Source organism: Pogoniulus pusillus, chromosome 9 (assembly GCF_015220805.1).
Source record: "Pogoniulus pusillus isolate bPogPus1 chromosome 9, bPogPus1.pri, whole genome shotgun sequence".
NCBI lineage: Eukaryota > Metazoa > Chordata > Aves > Piciformes > Lybiidae > Pogoniulus > Pogoniulus pusillus.
The window spans coordinates 8,399,231-8,417,402 of NC_087272.1; the positions used below are offsets into that span (position 1 = coordinate 8,399,231).

An 18,172-nucleotide genomic window follows, 5' to 3' on the forward strand; every position below is an offset into this window, starting at 1 on the left:
ACTGCAGCGGTAGGATCTTTGATGACGATGTCTTAACATTCTTAACAGTCTGTATGGAAAGGACAAGTTTGTGGTAGATAAGCATTCATAAGTGACATCCAATTTGCATTACTGAATGACAGGTGCAATCTTAACAGAGAGGTCAGATTTTCTGGACTGAGGGCTTCTTCCTGCCCATCAGTTGTGTTCTCACATTTTAAATTCACCTGAGCCATAGAAACACTCTTCCTCTTGTGACAAGAGGAATTTCTGACCAAATGTGTACACATTCCTTCCAGATGTGTAAAAACACTCTTAATGGTTTTGGCTTGGTCAACGTAAGTCACCTTTAGTTTACATCACACATCTACATGAGCCTAAATAATTGTGATCAAAAATACCTAGGAAATAGTCATGGCAAATCTATCAGTCAGCAGATCTAACTGTCTGATTTTGGCCTAACCTGAGTCTCTGCAATTAACTTCTTGGCTTGGAACCAAAACTCCATCTGTGCCTTTTCCCAGAATACGGAAGTTAAAAAGACGGTAAGAAAGCAGGAGAAATAAGTAACAAGCTAATAATAACAACTTTGAAATTACACACACTTTTAAAGCTACTGCAATCTGTTCCCATGACATTTTGTAGTGTATTTTCAGAAGAAAACAACCACAATCAAAGTACATATATTTCAAAAATAGGAAATCCATAATATAAAATGCAGAGAGTTCTGCTTATTTTTCTGTGCATGAGAAGAAATAAATGTTTTATTGACCTGAGAGTTAGAGAAGCTGAATACTGAGGTGTTTGGTTTTTTAATTATGCTTAAAAGCTTATGTGGGTTTCAGCTCACTGAGGCTTAAATCTTTACTGGTTTCTTTATAACATTATTTTATAGCGTTACACTAATTTCCTTGTGCACTTTTGCCCTTGTTTAACAATGCAGGTAACATTCCTGAGCCATGACTTTAGGAAATATTTTACAGACTAAATATTGAATTTATTCTACAGGAAGGAAATGAGAACTTTGTGCAAGGAGGTACATCAGTTCTATCTGTGGACAGAAAAAACAAGAAATAAAATACTAAAACCTTTTACAGTCCAATACCTGTACCAGGCTTTTCTGACTCCAATGGAAAATATCAGCAGATTAAAAAACACATTTATCAAGCTCAGAGGCACACAATCGCTTCTGAATGAACAACAACCCCCCCCAATAAGAGTACTGAAAACAGCTGGGGAAAAAAATAAAACCACAAAACCTTTCATATGACTCAGCAGCCTTAGAAGACAGTCATCACTACCTTGGATTCTAGGTGTCTAAAAAGAACTTTGAAGTAAATATTGCATTTACAACACAGATTCAACGGTTGTTTATTACTCTTATTTCTGTGTGCTCTCCTCTCTTTTTCTTCCATAAAGGATTGAACATGTTTCTGGAAGAGACTAAGAAATTTGTTACACAGTTCTTATCAAATACTGGAAAAAAAAAATCTAAGAATCAAGTAATTCCACTATCTGTAAAAGAATAATGTTTCAAGTTCTTGTGTAAGAGATGTATATGTGTACATATAGGTCTATTTCTATCTAAACACAAATTTATAGAGTTGGTTGGGGTTTTGTTGGGCAAATGAGCTGAATCAACTTATTGGACAACAGGAGGAGGCCAGGAGGCTTCAGTGAATGAATGAGGAAAGAGACCCATTGTCATGGTAGGCGTGATAGGCCAAAATAGGCTTATACATGCCCTTTTTTCTGCTCTCTCTGTTTTGGGGAGAAGCAACCGCTGGAAAGAAGACAAAGAACCTGGAGTCACTGAGTCTAAGGACTCTGGCCTGCTCAGACTGGTTTATATCCTGTAGTAAACAAGGTGCACACACTTTGCTTGTGCCTGCCTTGTGCAAGGTATGCTTTTCCCAAATTTGGGTAAAGCAAGCCCATGGCTTCACCTAATATGGCCAGGCTTGGGTAATTGCCATTCTGACTGGCTATTCTGTGTCTAAAGGTCCATTAGTCTTGGGCTGTATTGATAAAAGAGTTGAGCAGGTGTGTGCTCTGCCACTGTATTTGTGTTTGCTTGCCTGCTGCTGCCATGCTATACTAAGCTATAAGCTAGCTCTGCCACAAAGTAACAAACACTGATACTCAGGATTTGTTTGCCTGGAAACTATGCCACCTGAAGTTTACCAGGAACAGGCTCTAAATGCCTCCATGCAATCGGCCTGCATAGCCAGCATGACATCGTACCAGCACTGCACATCGCAAGACATCCTGCCTACATCTGAAAGCCTCCTGCCATGAGAGGAAGCCCTGGATACACAGATCATCCAGAGGACCAGGTCAGAGTCAGCATTTCTTCTTTCCCCAGCACTATGTGAAGCCTAGGACAAATCAGAAGCCTCAATGACAAGACAGTGACAGAATTCCTTGAAAGCGTTTGGGTACTGTTTAAAGCTGTAGCTAACCCCACAAGTCAGAAGATAATATTTTGCAAGTAAATACTTAGTCTCTTGTAATTCACCATTGCCTTCCTTGAGTCCATCTAATGGGTAAGCAGTATATTGACTGCAAGCAGTGTATTGACCACAGGAACCACCTCTTCCAGTTCAATAAATGTTTATATTTTAGCAAGTTATTTCCAGATCTAGCTATTCCTCTGTATAATGTTTCCACAACTGGGTGAAGAACTGATTATTATTTGAAAAATTAGTGATCAGGGGTGGTGAGAGTTTTGAATACCAAAATTAATAAGCAATATTAATTTTGAAAATATCTTATCACATTAATTACCCCTCCATAATACCTACCTATGAAATATTAACTCAGCCCTGTCAACAAGATCAGCTTCCTGAACTAGTCATTACACAATTGAAGGATCACTGTCACTAGTGCAAGAAAAACAGTGGAAACCAGAGAACCAGACACAACCCCAATTTCAAACCAGTTTCAATTGCTGTGTATATGCATCCTTGCTGCTTCACACCTGCAGTATATATTAATTTGCACACTATACAAACAAAATCAAAAAATTCATCCTCTCTGAAATGTTAGCAAACAATTTAAAGCCAGCGTTCAGCATTGGTTCTGCAACAACTTACTATGAGTTATGATAATACTAATTAATTTTGCTCTTGTTCAAGTCCTTTTTCACTTAGAGATCAATGTTGTTGCAATATTTAGGCTTAAAAAGGAAACACAAAATGGGGTAACTATTAAAAGACAGAATTTAAAGATGTATAAGCCTTTAACTCTTAAAACCTCTTTGCTATTCCCAGCACATACATTCAGACCTGTAGCTTTGGAAAAAGTTACTAAAATATATCTGCATTTCTGCTCACCCTTTCTTGAAGAAGTTCCACAACTTGTTGTATACAATCATTCACATCACAGGAATCAGTTTTCAGCACAAGCTCCGGGGCTTCTGGTTTTTCATACTCAGAGTCAATCCCAGTAAAACCTACAGAACATAAGACAAAAATCTTAAACTAACTAATCTATTCAAAACAAAGTTTACTGACAGTTTTCAAGGCATAAAGCAACAACAAGCAGACAAACTGTTTTAGCTTTCTTAGTACAGGATTTCTTTGGGAAATTAACATTTTTATTTTCTTTATCAGAAACATCTCCTAATCCTACTATACAACTGAATCAAACTTCTCTACCCTGCAGAACATAAATAGCACATTTTTGCTGGTGAACTTGTTTGATTTATACTGTGAATAAAGAAAGGAGTGCTGGAAGAACAGTACACAGCTCAGGCCTTCATCAGCTGTCCTTTGTTATTAGCTGAGATTGTTGGGATTTATTTCAATACAGAGCCTGATGTTGAACAACGAATTCATGTAAATCTACACTTGGGTCAACGAGCAGCATTCTGGATACTAAAGAATTCCAACATCTACTACACTATTTTAGTTAAAATACCCACTTGTAGTTTACTGAGGCACTGCATACTTCATTGACACTTGTAAAGTATTGTCAATTGTAAAGTCACAATTCCATTATGAGGTTTGTAAGATTAACAAAATATTAAGTTCTAATAAGTTAAGTTCTACAGCACAAATAAAGGATCCTGTACACAACTGTGTCATTATATTGAGCTATCTCATGACATCTTGTTTTGATTCTGAGCAAAGCTTAGTTCAGCCTTATTTATTCTGTCTTCACATGATATATTTGGTAGTACTAGAAGTATCAAGCAACCACTCCTCTGGAATGTCTCAGATTTCTTGACTTTTGTATCATTTTTTATTAATGGCAAACTCATCATTGCTTCCAGAAGCTGAGTTTACAGATGCTGTAATTACATTTAAAATCACTTTGCTTCTTAAGACAGGCAAAAAATGCTGTCATGGACCTCTGCAAACTATAACATAGCACAGAGAAAGGCAGCACTTGAAGCCATATTTGCAATCAGTGATCATATATTTAAACTTTTTTTTTTGCAGGCTGTAGTTGAACATTTATGTGAGGCCAAGCATGAGATAGGGATTAATTTTAAGAAGCACCAGCGTAAAACTCTAATTTCAGAATAAAAATGAGTCTTTTCAGAACTGTCCTTAATGATCTTTAAAGCAGGACAGTGACCATATTTTACTTTTTAGAAACTAGTGACTCTTATTAATGCAGTTCTTTATAGACTTCAGAGAGGATTAGGATGTTTTTTCACTAGTCAACAGTCACAAAAAGGAGACAGACTAATCCTGAATCACAACAGCTCACAGTAGAAACAGTGTAATCTGCATAACGTTTTCCCATGTGATGATAGCCACTTCTGCCGTTTTACCATGCTTATGCATTTAGTCAGATGTAAGAGCTGGAAGGTGATCTCAATCTTCTGCTCAATCATGTCCTCAGTCTATGCTGCTTTTAAGGGTCAGGTCCCCAGTCCATGCTGCTTTCTAAGGATCTTGAGCTCCCCAAATTACTATCAGAGGAACTGCTTCTACAACTATAACCAAGGAAATAACATGCTCACAGACTCAAGCACATCCATTTACGCAGAATAAAATTACACCCCTGTTTCACTTAGGCAGAAAGGATATGACTACATCTTGGCTTACCTTTAATTTCTCCAGCCCTGGCCTTCTTATAGAGTCCTTTAACATCTCTCTGCTCACAGACATGCAATGGAGCATCCACAAAAACTTCAAAAAAAGGCAAACTTGCCCCTTCATGAATTTGTCTGGCATTATTACGATCCTGAAAGAAAACAGTAAAAAGCCCTAAGAGATTACAGTCATACACTGTTTATAGCTTCTTTAAAATGAACTTCAAAAGCAGGAAGACAATTTAAAAACAAACAAGTTTTAAAAGTTTGAAAAAAAGAAACATTATCCAATCCAAAAGTCACATCAATTTGACTACAGTTCATCAACAGCAAACACTGATATGAATATATGAGATATTTCACATTAACCTGTTTTCTCAAAAACAAACAACACCACTTCCCTCCCCGCCCTGAAGAAAACAAACACAAAACCAAACCCAGGTGTCAAGTGCAGAATTTTCTGTACCTACCTCTATCTCAGCAGTTACATCTCTTAATAGCACAAATGTCACCAAAAAAAAACAAAAACACCACTTGATTTTGGCTGACTTCAGCAAGAGTTTCCTATAGCTAAACTATAACTTTCTGAGTGACATTTTCTATTTTTCTTATACTTCATCTAGAGGTTTTTCACAATTACCTGAGTGTAAGGAGAGATGAAACTAGTAATGCACACTAAACCAGCATCTGCAAACAGTTTAGCAACCTCAGCAATACGACGAACGTTTTCTTCTCTATCTTCCGGTGTGAAACCCAGATTCTTATTAAGGCCTTGGCGAATATTGTCACCATCCAATGTGTAGCATGGAATGCCATGGCATACTAAATACTCCTCCAATGCCATACTCACTGTAGTCTTCCCAGCACCAGACAGACCTAGAATATTCAATAATAATATGAACACATATTACAAGCACAGAAACAAGTTAGAGCAAACTGCAGTGCATGTACAACTGCTGGTGTGAAAAAAACAAAGTGCCTTTTGGCAATGCTTACTTGCAGTGTAAGCCAAGAGTCTTTTACACAGACAGTATGGTGCAATTCTACTCCAAGCAAAGTGTGCAATCAGAAGGAAATAAAAGAGTTTGGCCTTTCTGCCACTTATAGAGGTGGTGCACGTTCCTCAGTGTTGCTGTTGGCAGTTGTTACTACCTGAGCAAACTAAACTCAGAAACTACCACAGAGTTGTTACATTTACATCAGAAATGGAGGATCTCACACTGAAGTGAATTTAAGTCAACAAAAGAAATGGGATCAAAGCAAACCACACACCTTACTGCTTGCAGAATAACTGCACCACATGCACAACACCCACTCCAGACTCACACACAGCAATCATGTTCCACTAACTCAAGTGTGTTAGCAACAAGCAAAGACAATTTAAATACTAAACTTCAGTCCAGTTCAGGATCTACAGCAACAAACCTTCCAACAACTTGCTGTCACTAAAAAGTCTACTATTTTCTTTAAGTTGGAATAATAACTAATGTTACAGACTTCAAGAGTTTATCTGGAACACACACTTCAGCTTATACAGACCAATTATTTCCTAAATGGCACACAAACTCAAATCTTCATAAAATAGCATTAATCCTTTAAGGAAAAATTAAAATAATATTAAAAAGTAAAGGTATTTTAAAATAGCACTAGTAGGTAAAGAAAAATGTTCTGACCTTCATTAGTGGTGGTCAATACTTAGTTTATCTTTCTGAGCAAGAATAGAAAAGAATCCCACAAAAGAAGAGTTTGGTATTTACTTCCTTTACAGCAAAGGCTGACAATCAGGCTAACAAGTGTCTTCTAAGAAAATACAATTGCTACAGAAACCTTGACAACTGTAGTAGTTTAGGGTAAGGAATTGTTGCATTGGCTCCTCCTTCACTCAACTCAATATCCAGAAGACAAAGGAGTCCACTGAAAAGATAAGATTGTTTATCCCGATGTAAGTCCTACATAAGAAGTTCAGCTAACACCACACTGAAGAAAAGCCCCTCTCACAGATATCAGTATAGTTGAGTTCATACTCAAAACTCTCAAAAAATTGCAGCATTGTGAATAATGACCTATCATCACCTAGAAAAATTATCTGCATTTTCTTGGGCAACTCAAGTGTCCTGTGTCAATGCTTAACTGTCTACTCTGAAAAGCATGACAGCTATACGTAATGAAACTAAACGTTATGACTTAGGCCAGAATCGGCTTTCAAAAGTAGAGGTTCTGCTCTCTTGACCTACTCTCTCTGCATTCACTCAACCCACCTCTATTATTCTACCACCCCCAGTGCCCACTAGCCAACTCAGTTTACTAATCTGTTGGGGTAGTTTTTTTCTACTTTTTCCCTCTTTATTTGTGTGTGTGTGTAGGCTGTGTTAAGTTTAATGATGCTGAATCAGCTCAAGGTTGGACTCAGCAAGCACTATAGTTTGTGCAAGATAAGAGAAGAAAAGCAAGGCTGTAAACAGAATAGTTTCCTTTTGGCATCAATTAAATACACCCCCATACTAAAAAATAAGTACAACAGTTCGTATTTTCAGCAACTTAATAATTTATGTCACATCGATATACTCTTTGACTTGCAAATTTTGTCCCTGCATCTAGCTTGCTACTCACTGCAGTTCTCACTCCTGCATTTCATTACATGCTGGAGATCAAATATGTGTGAAAAGGTAAAGTTAAGATTATATAATAATGAATTTTAAAAACTGAGTTTGAACAGACAAGTCTTTAAAATAACTTACGCTATCAAAAATGCCTATTATTTTACATGGGAAACTAATGCTTTTCCATATTTTTTATACATTCCTTAGAACTATTTTTTTACCAGGACCCCATACTTGACAGCGCAAGATATTCATTAGAATTCAGCTCTCAAATAAATCTCAGCTTAGTAATGAAAAGTGATCTCTGAAATAGCACTCCTACCCCATGACTGCAGATGAGGTGACACAATCCTGAAGAGAGTATACCACTGTTTCAGCTTTTATTCTAAAACCTAGCAGAGTTTAGAGAACTCATGTTTACAGAGTTGTACTAGATGATCTTTTCAGGTCCCTTCCAGACCCTGATATTCTCTGATTCCAGAATGGGAAGTATTTCTCATTTTACCTGCAGTCCATTTTAGTTCCTAACACTAGTGTTCAAATATCTTCAATAACCTAGCCTCCCTTACACTCCGTTTTTAACACTGTACAGCCTTCCTACTTTTCTGTGCTCTATCACCTATAGGGGAGGGACTTTTTAGGATGTCAGGTAGTGATATGACTAGAGGGAATGGAACAAAGCTAGAAATGGGTAGATTCAGACTGGATGTCACGAAGAAGTTCTTCACCATGAGGGTGGTGAGACCCTGAAACAGGCTGCCCAGGAAGGTGGTCAAAGCCCCATCCCTGGAGCTGTTTAAGGCCAGGCTGGATGAGGCTCCAGACAGTCTGACCTAGCGTGAGGTGTCCCTGGCCCATGGCAGGGGGTTTGGAACTAAATGATCCTTGTGGTTTCTTCCAACCCTGACTGATTCTATGATCACCACCTCTTTTCCTGAAAAGAAGGAAATTGGGTATTAAGATTACATTTGTTTACAAAGAATAAAGATTGGAAAATGTTGCCATGTAGACAACTGAGAAAACATTTTTATCATGAGGTTCTTTTCAAAAGGATATTAATGAATTACCAGGAGAAACAGAAAGGTAGCTTGGCAAATCATTTGAGCAGTGAGAGACAAGCTGGAGCTACATGACAGAATTAGAGAAAGAGCTCCATTCTTTTATTGAAGAAATACATGGCAGCAAGCTACTGTATCAAACCTGCTTGGAATGGCTCTCAGCAATTTGTTAACTACTCTTTACCTTACATGTACATTCATTAACAGTACTGGAAACAAATTTTACTTAGTGTAGTAAGCTTCTCCAATATTCTGTGAAGATCTTTTATATCACATTACAGCAATGCTCTAAATGGTTTACAAACTAATTAAATAACAGGATTTATTTTTTTTTTTCTTTCCAGTTTTAGCTGAAAAAGTTTCCAAACAAAGTAAGTTAAAGCTTCCAAGAACTTTGGGAAAAAAAAAAAAAAAACACTCAGTTATGAACCAAAGCTGCCTTCCAGAATTTACACACTCCCTCTTTTGACAATCAAAACAATTCAGTAAAAAACAAACAAACAAAAAACACAAGACATTGATTTCAAAACCAACTCTCATGGCCTCAACATGCAGCTGTTGTTAGATGTTTATGCTGAAATTTTATTTCAAATCAAGGATACAAGAATATTCCAAAGAGACCTTTACAGAAGGGATTCAGAAACACAGAACCTAAAAAACTCAAGTTAGGTTTCATTTGTTAACAGGTAAAATAGTGTGAAGACCCAGAAATGGTTAAGACACCATTCTCTTTACTCTAAAACTCAACTGGAACTAAGGAGGAGACAGTAAACAAGGTTCCTAGAGCAATGAACAAAATATGTTCTCAAGTTACTTTCTCTCCCAGAGCAGTTTCTTCCTAAAAATAGTAATCAAATTGCATCAAGATTCCAAAACCATTCAATTTCACATTAAAAAAAAAAAAAAAAAAAAAGCAACAGAAGATAGATACAGCTAAGTCACTTTTAAGAGTAACTAAACGTAAGGATTCTCAGAAATCCATGACTATACCTGTTAACCAGACTGTGCATCCACGAAAGCCACTCCTTGTTCCTACGACTTGGCCTCTCTTATTTCTGCTGACATGATGAGCTTGGTAGGTAACATTGGTTGCCCTTTGCATTCCCTGTAAAAGAAGATGTTGATTAGGTCTTTAACCTCTGGAAGGGTGAACTTGCAAAGCACAGTAAAACTCATTCACAGGCACAAAGACTTGGAAACAGACCAGTGGAAGCAAAACCAATACCCAATCCAACAGCTGCAGTACAGATCAAAGGAGATGAAGGAAATTAGAAATGCCACAGATAGCAAACCACTTCCTTTCCAGGGAACTTGTGATTGCTGGGTCATTCAAATACTACTCTCAAACATAACTTGCACTACAAAAACAGAGATGAACTGCTAGAGCTGTTAGACTTGACTTTTATTCAAGTAATTTAATCTAAGATCAAATGGATTCTGTCTCTCACAGAGCTGAACATCTTGGTCAAAAACCAGCTCACTTTTTCACTCATAAGAGGCCTTTTCATTGCAAACTATGCGTGTCGGGTCTAACTCTTAGTTCAGTAGCCATACCTCCAATAGACTCTGCCTTTACCTATGATATCTTCAGTCATCAGAACTGAGATAGTTATCATATATTCTGATCATTTCAATAAATGATTTTTGAGTTATTAAAGAATTCACTTTAAAAAACTTTTCAGAAACTACTTATCATAAGAAGATGCTATACAAATATCTTAAATAAGACAATACTGCTGTCTAATAACATTTCACAATCTAAGGTAAGGGAAGCCATGGGAAGATAAGCCTCAGCATTCTCTTCAGCTTTAACGGTATCTAGTTACATGAACTTTGCTGATAGAAGATCAAGACCTTGGATAACCAGACTGAACATAATCAAACAGAAGATAAGACTTTAAAATAGAGGGATGAGAGGGACTAGTGGCATATGTAATGCCACTTTGACTTGCTTACATATTGCAAGATATTTGCACTGTCTTGCTCTTCATCATTATATCAGTGCCAGCTGGAAAGCACATCACTTAGGATACTTAAGAAAAAAGGGAAGGGAGGATACTCATCTATGCAGTACTAGCAGAGAGTTCATAGTTTTAGAAAGACACACCACAAAGTAGGGTCAAGAGGAAAATGGTATCCACTTATGACGAACTGTTGCTACATCATTCTTCTGCAGAAAAACACTCCAAAGTTTATCTGTAAATAAATTGAAGTTATGAATTTGTGTGACTGTATGTTCCCACTTCTATCCACAGCTGTGCTCACATTTAATCAAAGTAGAAAGGTAGGAACAGATGCTCAAGATTGAAAATACAACAGTTCCACAAATTGGCAGCGACAGCCCAGCACCTAAAATGAGACAAAGACTGAATACTAACCCATCAGAAACCGCTACCTACAAACAGGTTATAACCACAGAAAATGAAGTTACACTTGCTGATGGTGTTGTTTTTAAATAATTTACCTCTTAAAATAAAACTGTTTCCTATGAGGTCAGAATCAAAAAAATCAGAAAATCTTTCTTCTTAGAGTAGAAAAAAATATGCACTACATGAAATTAAGAGATCTCAGTGCACAATTGCATAAACTCTGGAATTAAAAATGAGTAATTAGGCTTTAATTAAAGATATATAGTGCCTAATGAATATACACAGCAATTCAAACTAATACATTAATAGCAACCTTCTTTCTCATTAAACCCAGTTGTACTGTATTGTACCAGGCAAAGCTCAGCTCCCAAGCCACTCTTACATTAAAACATAAAAACACAAACTTTGCTTTTGACTCCCGGCAATGAGTCTGTTAACAGACTCAAATACTCTGGAGGTCAAATGTGTCATCCAGGGAGTCTTCTTTCAGTCCCTATTCAGTAAGTTACATCACTTTTCTTTGTTTGCCAGAAAAGTGAAGAGCACATGAAACCGATAAGGGTATTGCACTAGGCTTGCAAAACAAATCAAACTCTGAGGAAGCATGCAAGAGGGATTCTTAAAATGACCAAAAAGATACAACTTTGAAAGTGTTTAAAAAAAAAAAAAAAAAGTGTCAAGTAAGGAATTTGCAGAGATGAGAAATGACAGTAAGAAGTCCAGCAGATTTCTAGAGTACAAGACATTGCAACACAGCACCCAGCAAGCTCAAAGGTAGCACAATACATCTGCACTTCAGCAGTACACATCTAAAACTAGAGGTTGAAGCATCCAGTTAATTTGCATTCAAAACCACACTTGTCCACAGCAGCCCCATCTTTTGCTTGTGTACACCTTCTGAGAAAGCAGAAGCCAGCTTATCCTCCTTATCTACCCTAACTTTTGAGCTAGAAAACAGCTTTTTACAGAGGTGCTCTAAAAAGTAATTTAGCAAGTCATTCTCTCTTGCTGCAAAAATCCTACTGCTGTTTCCTAATCATGTCCATGTTGCTAGGCGATCATTTGCTACCATAACTGAGCAACAAAAGCTGAAGATTGAATCACAGAATGTTAGGGGTTGGAAGCGACCTGTAGAGATCAATGAGTCCAACTCCCCTGCCAAAGCCAGAACACCTAAAGCAAGCTGCACAGGAATGCATCCAGGCAGGTTTTGAACATCTTAAGAGAAGGTGATTCCGTGACCTCTCTGGACAGCCTATTCCAGTGCTCCATCACCCTCACAGTGAAGTGTCTCATCATGTTGAAGTGGGACCTCCCGTGTGCTAGATTGTGTCTGTTGTTCCTTGTCCTATCACCAAGCACTACTTAAAAGAGACCGGCCCCTCCATCTTGACAGCCACCCTTCAGGTATTTATAGATGCTGATAGGATTCCCCCCTGAGCTTTCTCAAGACTAAACAACCCCCAGGTCTCTCAGTCCTTCTTCACAGAAGACATGTTCAAGTCTTGCAATCATCCTCATAGCTCTGTATTGGACTCTCTCCAGCAGGTTCCAGGATCCTCAACAGCCTAATTTTTTAATTACTGTCTTTCATACTTACCACAAGTACTGATGTGGCACAGAAGAATACTTAAGAGCAGAAATCAGTGGCTCACATGAGTTGGGCTCTTAAATTACTTAGCCAGTCTTTGAATTCCCATATATAAAATATGAAGAGTATCAAATGAATAAATTAAATGGTCACACAAGACGATAGCAAAAGTAAAGAACAGTCATCTCCTTTTACACACTGGCAGCACAACTAACCTTTGAGATTCATATTATCAACCCCAAATGAAGTGTAAGAAAGTGAGTACCATTTAGAACTTCCTAGTCGGATTACATTCACTACAGCAGTCACTGCTGAAAGGGCATGCTAGATTTTTGTAAAGGGGCTGATGGGGAAAAAAAGGCATTAATCTCAAAGGACATTTTATTGGCCTTTTTGTTTGTTTGTTTTTACAACCACTGGAAATTTCCTCTCTGACTTGCCTACCAAAACATTTTCTCTTCCCTGTGTTACACATTAAGTGCTTCTGTACTACTTACACAAACACTGCATTTTAATATTTGGCCTTCTCCTCACTGTGATAAACAGAAATGATGCTTCAGTCCAATGAATCCGATTATTAACAGTGATATCAGTTGAGAAGGCTGACATCCTTTCTTCCTTCTCTCTCACCAAGCTTCAGTTTCTCACATGAAATCTGAAATGCCAGTATCTTTGTAACGAAGATTTTAAAAAACTGACTACTTAAGTAACAAACCTTTCACAGATGCACACTGCAAATACAACAGAGCAAGGAGGAATGACTCTGCGGTTTTCGGTGGGTTTTTAGCAAAAAGGTAACCTTTCAGCTTTGCAGAGTTTTGATCAGGGAAATTAATACAGACATCTAAGAACTGTGAGAACAGAAGAAAGAACATGGGGACCAAAAGGAAACGCTAACTGCTAATTTTTCTATGCAAAGATCTGTCGAGATAAACTTGACCCATAATTTTTTTCTTATCTTATTCTTGACGTTTTGCCCAGTTGCAATTACAATTCTTTTTCTTGCCAAAGCCAAATCTGACTATCAGCGCCAAAGACCTTTGATTCAAGAACTCAGATCAGACAACCAGATGAAGAAGAATAAACACTAAGATCAAAAGACAACTGTATAAAAATGTTATTGCTTATTTGTTTCACAGTTAACTGACAGATCGCTATACTGGCATAAACTGAATTTATTCTTCACTACTTCAGAACAATTAAGCATTGTGATTCTACAGTCACTTCACATCAAATTTTAAGTTTTCACAAAGCAAGATCTCTGGGGAAGAAAGCAAAGCTTTCGACATCAAGCACAGACTTGAGACAGCTTTGAGGTTGGAAGCATCTGGAAAGAACTGTGTCAAGGCATGGTTCCTACACAAACTATATACACTCAAGAAGTTATGACTAACTCCAGGTCCTTTTACTCTAGGATGACAGTGCTGATTCCCCAACCTAACAGTTTCCATAAACTAACAATAGCAACCCATCCAGCATCACTTGTGAAGTACAGTCATATTATTAAGGCCTCTCCCATTTCCCAATCATCTCAGGCATTTTCTAGCCTGCGCCCCATGTGCTTCTTATAAGCCAGCGATACCCCAATAAAAATATTACATGTATTCTTCAGCACTGATAACCAGCTGAAATGCATTGTTTTTCTTCCAAACTGCTCATCAGTCAAACAGCAGCTAAGACTCAACACTGCCGACTTTGTCTCTATACAAACAGCATAAAAACTCAACTACCACAGATGGCAAAACAAGGGCACTTCACCTGAGAGCCTGTTTGCATATATTCTTCAACACCAGTTTGAAAACTTGTGATTCGATTTGGATAATTGTGCTTGGGAAAGAAAGGCAAACCCAGAAATGATGTTTTGCATTTATTAAAACCCTAGTAATCCCTCATATTCCAAATGGATTCCATATTCTGCCACAGCCTATGGCATTACATTTTCTTGAACTTGTAACAAAAATGCTTACTTTTACCCTCACAACTGCCCTTCAGAATACAGTTTGCCACAGGTATACCAATACGACATGGCATCTAAACACCTCTGCATGTAGCATCACCCAACCTACTACATGCATGCTCTCCTGTCACTTACACCTTGTCTGTGCCAGATGTTCTAATGATGAGACAGTTTCAAAAATCACAGCAGCAGAAAGCAGACAGAATCCTCTACAGTACCATGGACACAAGCAATTTGGTGGCAACTGTACTATCAGGAGTATAGTTGCCACCTGCTTGCAATAACAGCATGACCAAAAGCAAAGACTTGTCACTTGCCACCTGCTGCAGTAACAGCACGACCAAAAGCAAAGACTTGTCACTTGCCACCTGCTGCAGTAACAGCACGACCAAAAGCAAAGACAGCTTATTCAGCAGTGCTGGAGTGGAGTCATTCATTAGCATCAGCGCAAGAGTACAAAGTCAGAAGTGTCTCTGATGCATATGCTCTTAGAAACAAGACCTGGATCAAGGTATCACTGGGAGTTAATCCACATGATGAGGATACTCCTTGGTCATGATAGGAATTCAAGCTACTAAATAAAAAGTTCCACAAGTCTTCCTACCAAGATAGCATAAATGCAGCATTTACAGCTATGACAGATACTGCTCTGTAACTGAGAGTTTGCTGTGCCCAGAGGTAGGCTTGGTGAAGGAACTTCCACAGAGGTGCACTTTGATGAAGTCTGAGAGACAAGGATATGTCTACTCTCCCAAGGGCTGTCAATTCCACTAGCTCTCAGCTGAACAGTGCAGACTCATAAATGCCAGAACATTTGTCTGAGGAGCGTGTGAATCAGCAGTATGCTTTTTTTTTTCCTGGTGAAGCTTATTGGGTTAAAAAGTGCATTTCAGCTGAAGAAAAAGGGAGAAGCGGAAGACTTCCTCTCTTTGCCACATGAAACAGGGGAGTTTTGCTCAACCGAACTCAGTAGCAGTTAATGTCAGTTATATTAAGTAAGACTTTCCTGTTTGAATAATTCCATCTTGGTTTTGTTTATGACAAATTAAATGACACGGAGTAACTTCTGAATACAGCTTGTTACCCTCACTCAGACCTAGTCTATTTCACTGGCTTCTTAACATCTCGGTTTGCCTTTCCCTAATAGAAATAGAAAGAATGTAAATTACAAAGTACTCTGTCGTGTAAACAAGTTTGAACTCGTACACAGTGGAAGACGCCTGGGCAGACAGACCATATGAATGCTTTTCAGTATGACACCAAATTCCCTGATTTTCAGGCAGCTGTAAGACTTTTCATTCTCTTTAACGGGTTTGTCACTTTCTTAAAGTGGTGGCCTGCACTCGACAGCAAGACATCAAAGTCTGTTTTCCACTGTTACTTTCACACCAAATATTTTCTGGATCTTATCTCTGGTATTCTACAGCTCAGCACTGTTTGAAAGAAATCTTCTTTTTTCCCTTGTTTTGCATGATCAGAAGTAATAAATGTTCTCAAAGGCCTGCAGTGTACCTTCTAAATAGCTGCATTTTGGTCTTTGCTGTAAACCGATCTGCCCCCATCTTTATGAAAAAGAATGAAGGCTTTGGTTAGATTTTTTTAAGCCCTTTCTCGGCAGTTTTCCACATAACACTTACCATATAAAGAACCTCAGTCTTTAGCCAGCCCAGGTTTATGAATGGCCACATTGTACACGGCATTCTTAAGGCCTTAATTCTGCCAAGGAGCTGGAAGCTGAGGGCTCATGACAGCAAGACAAGCATGAAACCCCCCAGCCCTCTTCGGAGGGGCTTCCTGCCCTTCTCCACCGGCAGCCCCCGCCTTCCCGTGGAAAACCAGCCCACCGGCACGGGGGAAGCCGCGGTGCGTGTCCGCACTGCCGCCCCCGCCACACTCCACGGCAGCGCTCCCCTCAGGGAACGCGCGTGGCCGGTCCGTTAACGGCTGCGGCTCGCGACAAGCCCCGCGCCGGGGGACGGCAGGGAGCAGGGCACGGAGCCCCCTGCGCCGGGCGCGTATCACGCAGAGGGGCAGGGAACTCGCCGTCCCAGCTCCCACTCGCTGCCACATCACCATGGCACTCGGCCGCTCCTTCCTTCCCCCAAGCCCCGTGCCCCCTCACGCCCACCGGTCCCCAAGCGCCCCGCTCCCCCGGACACTCACCCAGCTGGGCACTCTGTTGCTCAGCTTGACTTTCTTGCACTGGCTCTCAGGCAGCTCCATGGCGGCGGGGGGGCAGTGAGAGTTAAAAGCAGAGAACGCACCTTCCCCACTGATGCTTGCTGCGGATGAAGCCGCTGGGAATTCGTGCCGTCTGCCGGTCCCCGCCCGCGGCTTGGCCAAAGGTGGTGCAGGGAGGAGCCGCAGGCCTGCGCGGGGGAGGAGAAGGGAGGTCGGGGGAACCGGAGCAGAGACACACGCCTGCGTCTGCGCTGTGACGCGCGGCAGGCTGGGCGGCGGCCGCGGGAGGCGCCCGCAGCCGCTTCCGCCGCCGTCCTGCCTGCCTACCCGCTGCTGCCTCTGTCGGGCGTCGGAGCCTGCGGGGCTGCGCTGCCAACGCGGCTGGCCCGGTGCCCACCCGCTCTGCGCCGGGGCGGCGTGGTGGAGGGGTTAGCTATTGCGTGCGGTGCTTTGGAGCACAGTCTGCTGTGTTCGTTTGGAAGCGAAGGAGAATGCATCAATAGCACAAAAGGAAACGGCCTCAAATTGTGCCAGGGAAGGTTTAGAAAGGACATTAGGAAAAATTTATTCACCAGAAGGGTCGTTAACCACGGGAGCAGGCTGTCCAGGGAAGCGGTGGCGTCACCGTCTCTGGAGGTATTTAAAAGAGATGTAGAGCTGGTGCTGAGGGCATGGTTTAGTGGTGGACTTGGCAGTGCTGGGTTAAGGGTTGGACTCAACGAACTTTAAAGGCCGTCTAGAATTTAAACGATTTTCTGATTCTGTAAGAGGCCATCTACCTACTCCAGCTGCCGAGATCCCTTGGCTGGCACCAGGAACCCAGGGGCACCTCACCTTCTGCCATTCATCATACAGAGATGACGAAGAGGATATTAACCCTTTAAGGGAAAGCGGGGGAAAGGGGGGCGGTGTTTGGCTAGGTAAAGACGTAGCCAAAGCGAAGCACTCCTTCCTGTTTCTGAAGAAAGACAAGGCTCTCCCGTTTCTTCGCTGAAACTCTTGAGAAGCAGCAGAGTGGGTGCCAGTGGTGATGGAACCATGAGTGACTTGGAAGGCAAGGACTGTTTCAGTTAACTCTCCAGACTGAAATGGATTTCCCCTACAAAGGCAGTCCTGTGCTATGCTCTAGGAAATGTCTCTCACTGTGAATTCAGAGGACAAAGTTCTTGGATTCTTATTTCTAGACAGGAATTGTATTAGTACTCAGGAGCTAATCTTAAGGTGAAAATGATGCCATGCTAACAGGAGTTCTACTTCCTGTGTAAACATTAGTCCAAGAAAGGAATTCCTTCTGCACTTAATTGCTAATCTTGCACTTGAAATGGGCTACAGTAATGTGAGTTGCATTTACTGTAAAAATATTAGCCTATTTACTATCTGTATGTAGATT

At 40.1% G+C, this 18,172-nt stretch overlaps 1 protein-coding gene across 1 annotated transcript in view; it reads right to left on the bottom strand.

Moving 5' to 3' along the window:
- The window catches only part of PAPSS1 (3'-phosphoadenosine 5'-phosphosulfate synthase 1), a 48,521-nt gene extending 31,533 nt beyond the window's left edge, over positions 1-16,988 (bottom strand). The window contains exons 1-5 of the mRNA XM_064148455.1: positions 16,765-16,988; positions 9,675-9,789; positions 5,667-5,902; positions 5,040-5,178; positions 3,315-3,433 (exon numbers count right to left, since the gene is read on the bottom strand). Of these exons, the coding sequence (XP_064004525.1) occupies positions 3,315-3,433; positions 5,040-5,178; positions 5,667-5,902; positions 9,675-9,789; positions 16,765-16,824 (669 nt within the window). The 5' untranslated portion in view covers positions 16,825-16,988. The remainder of the gene's footprint in view (positions 1-3,314; positions 3,434-5,039; positions 5,179-5,666; positions 5,903-9,674; positions 9,790-16,764) is intronic.
- Between the last annotated feature and the right edge of the window lie 1,184 nt (positions 16,989-18,172).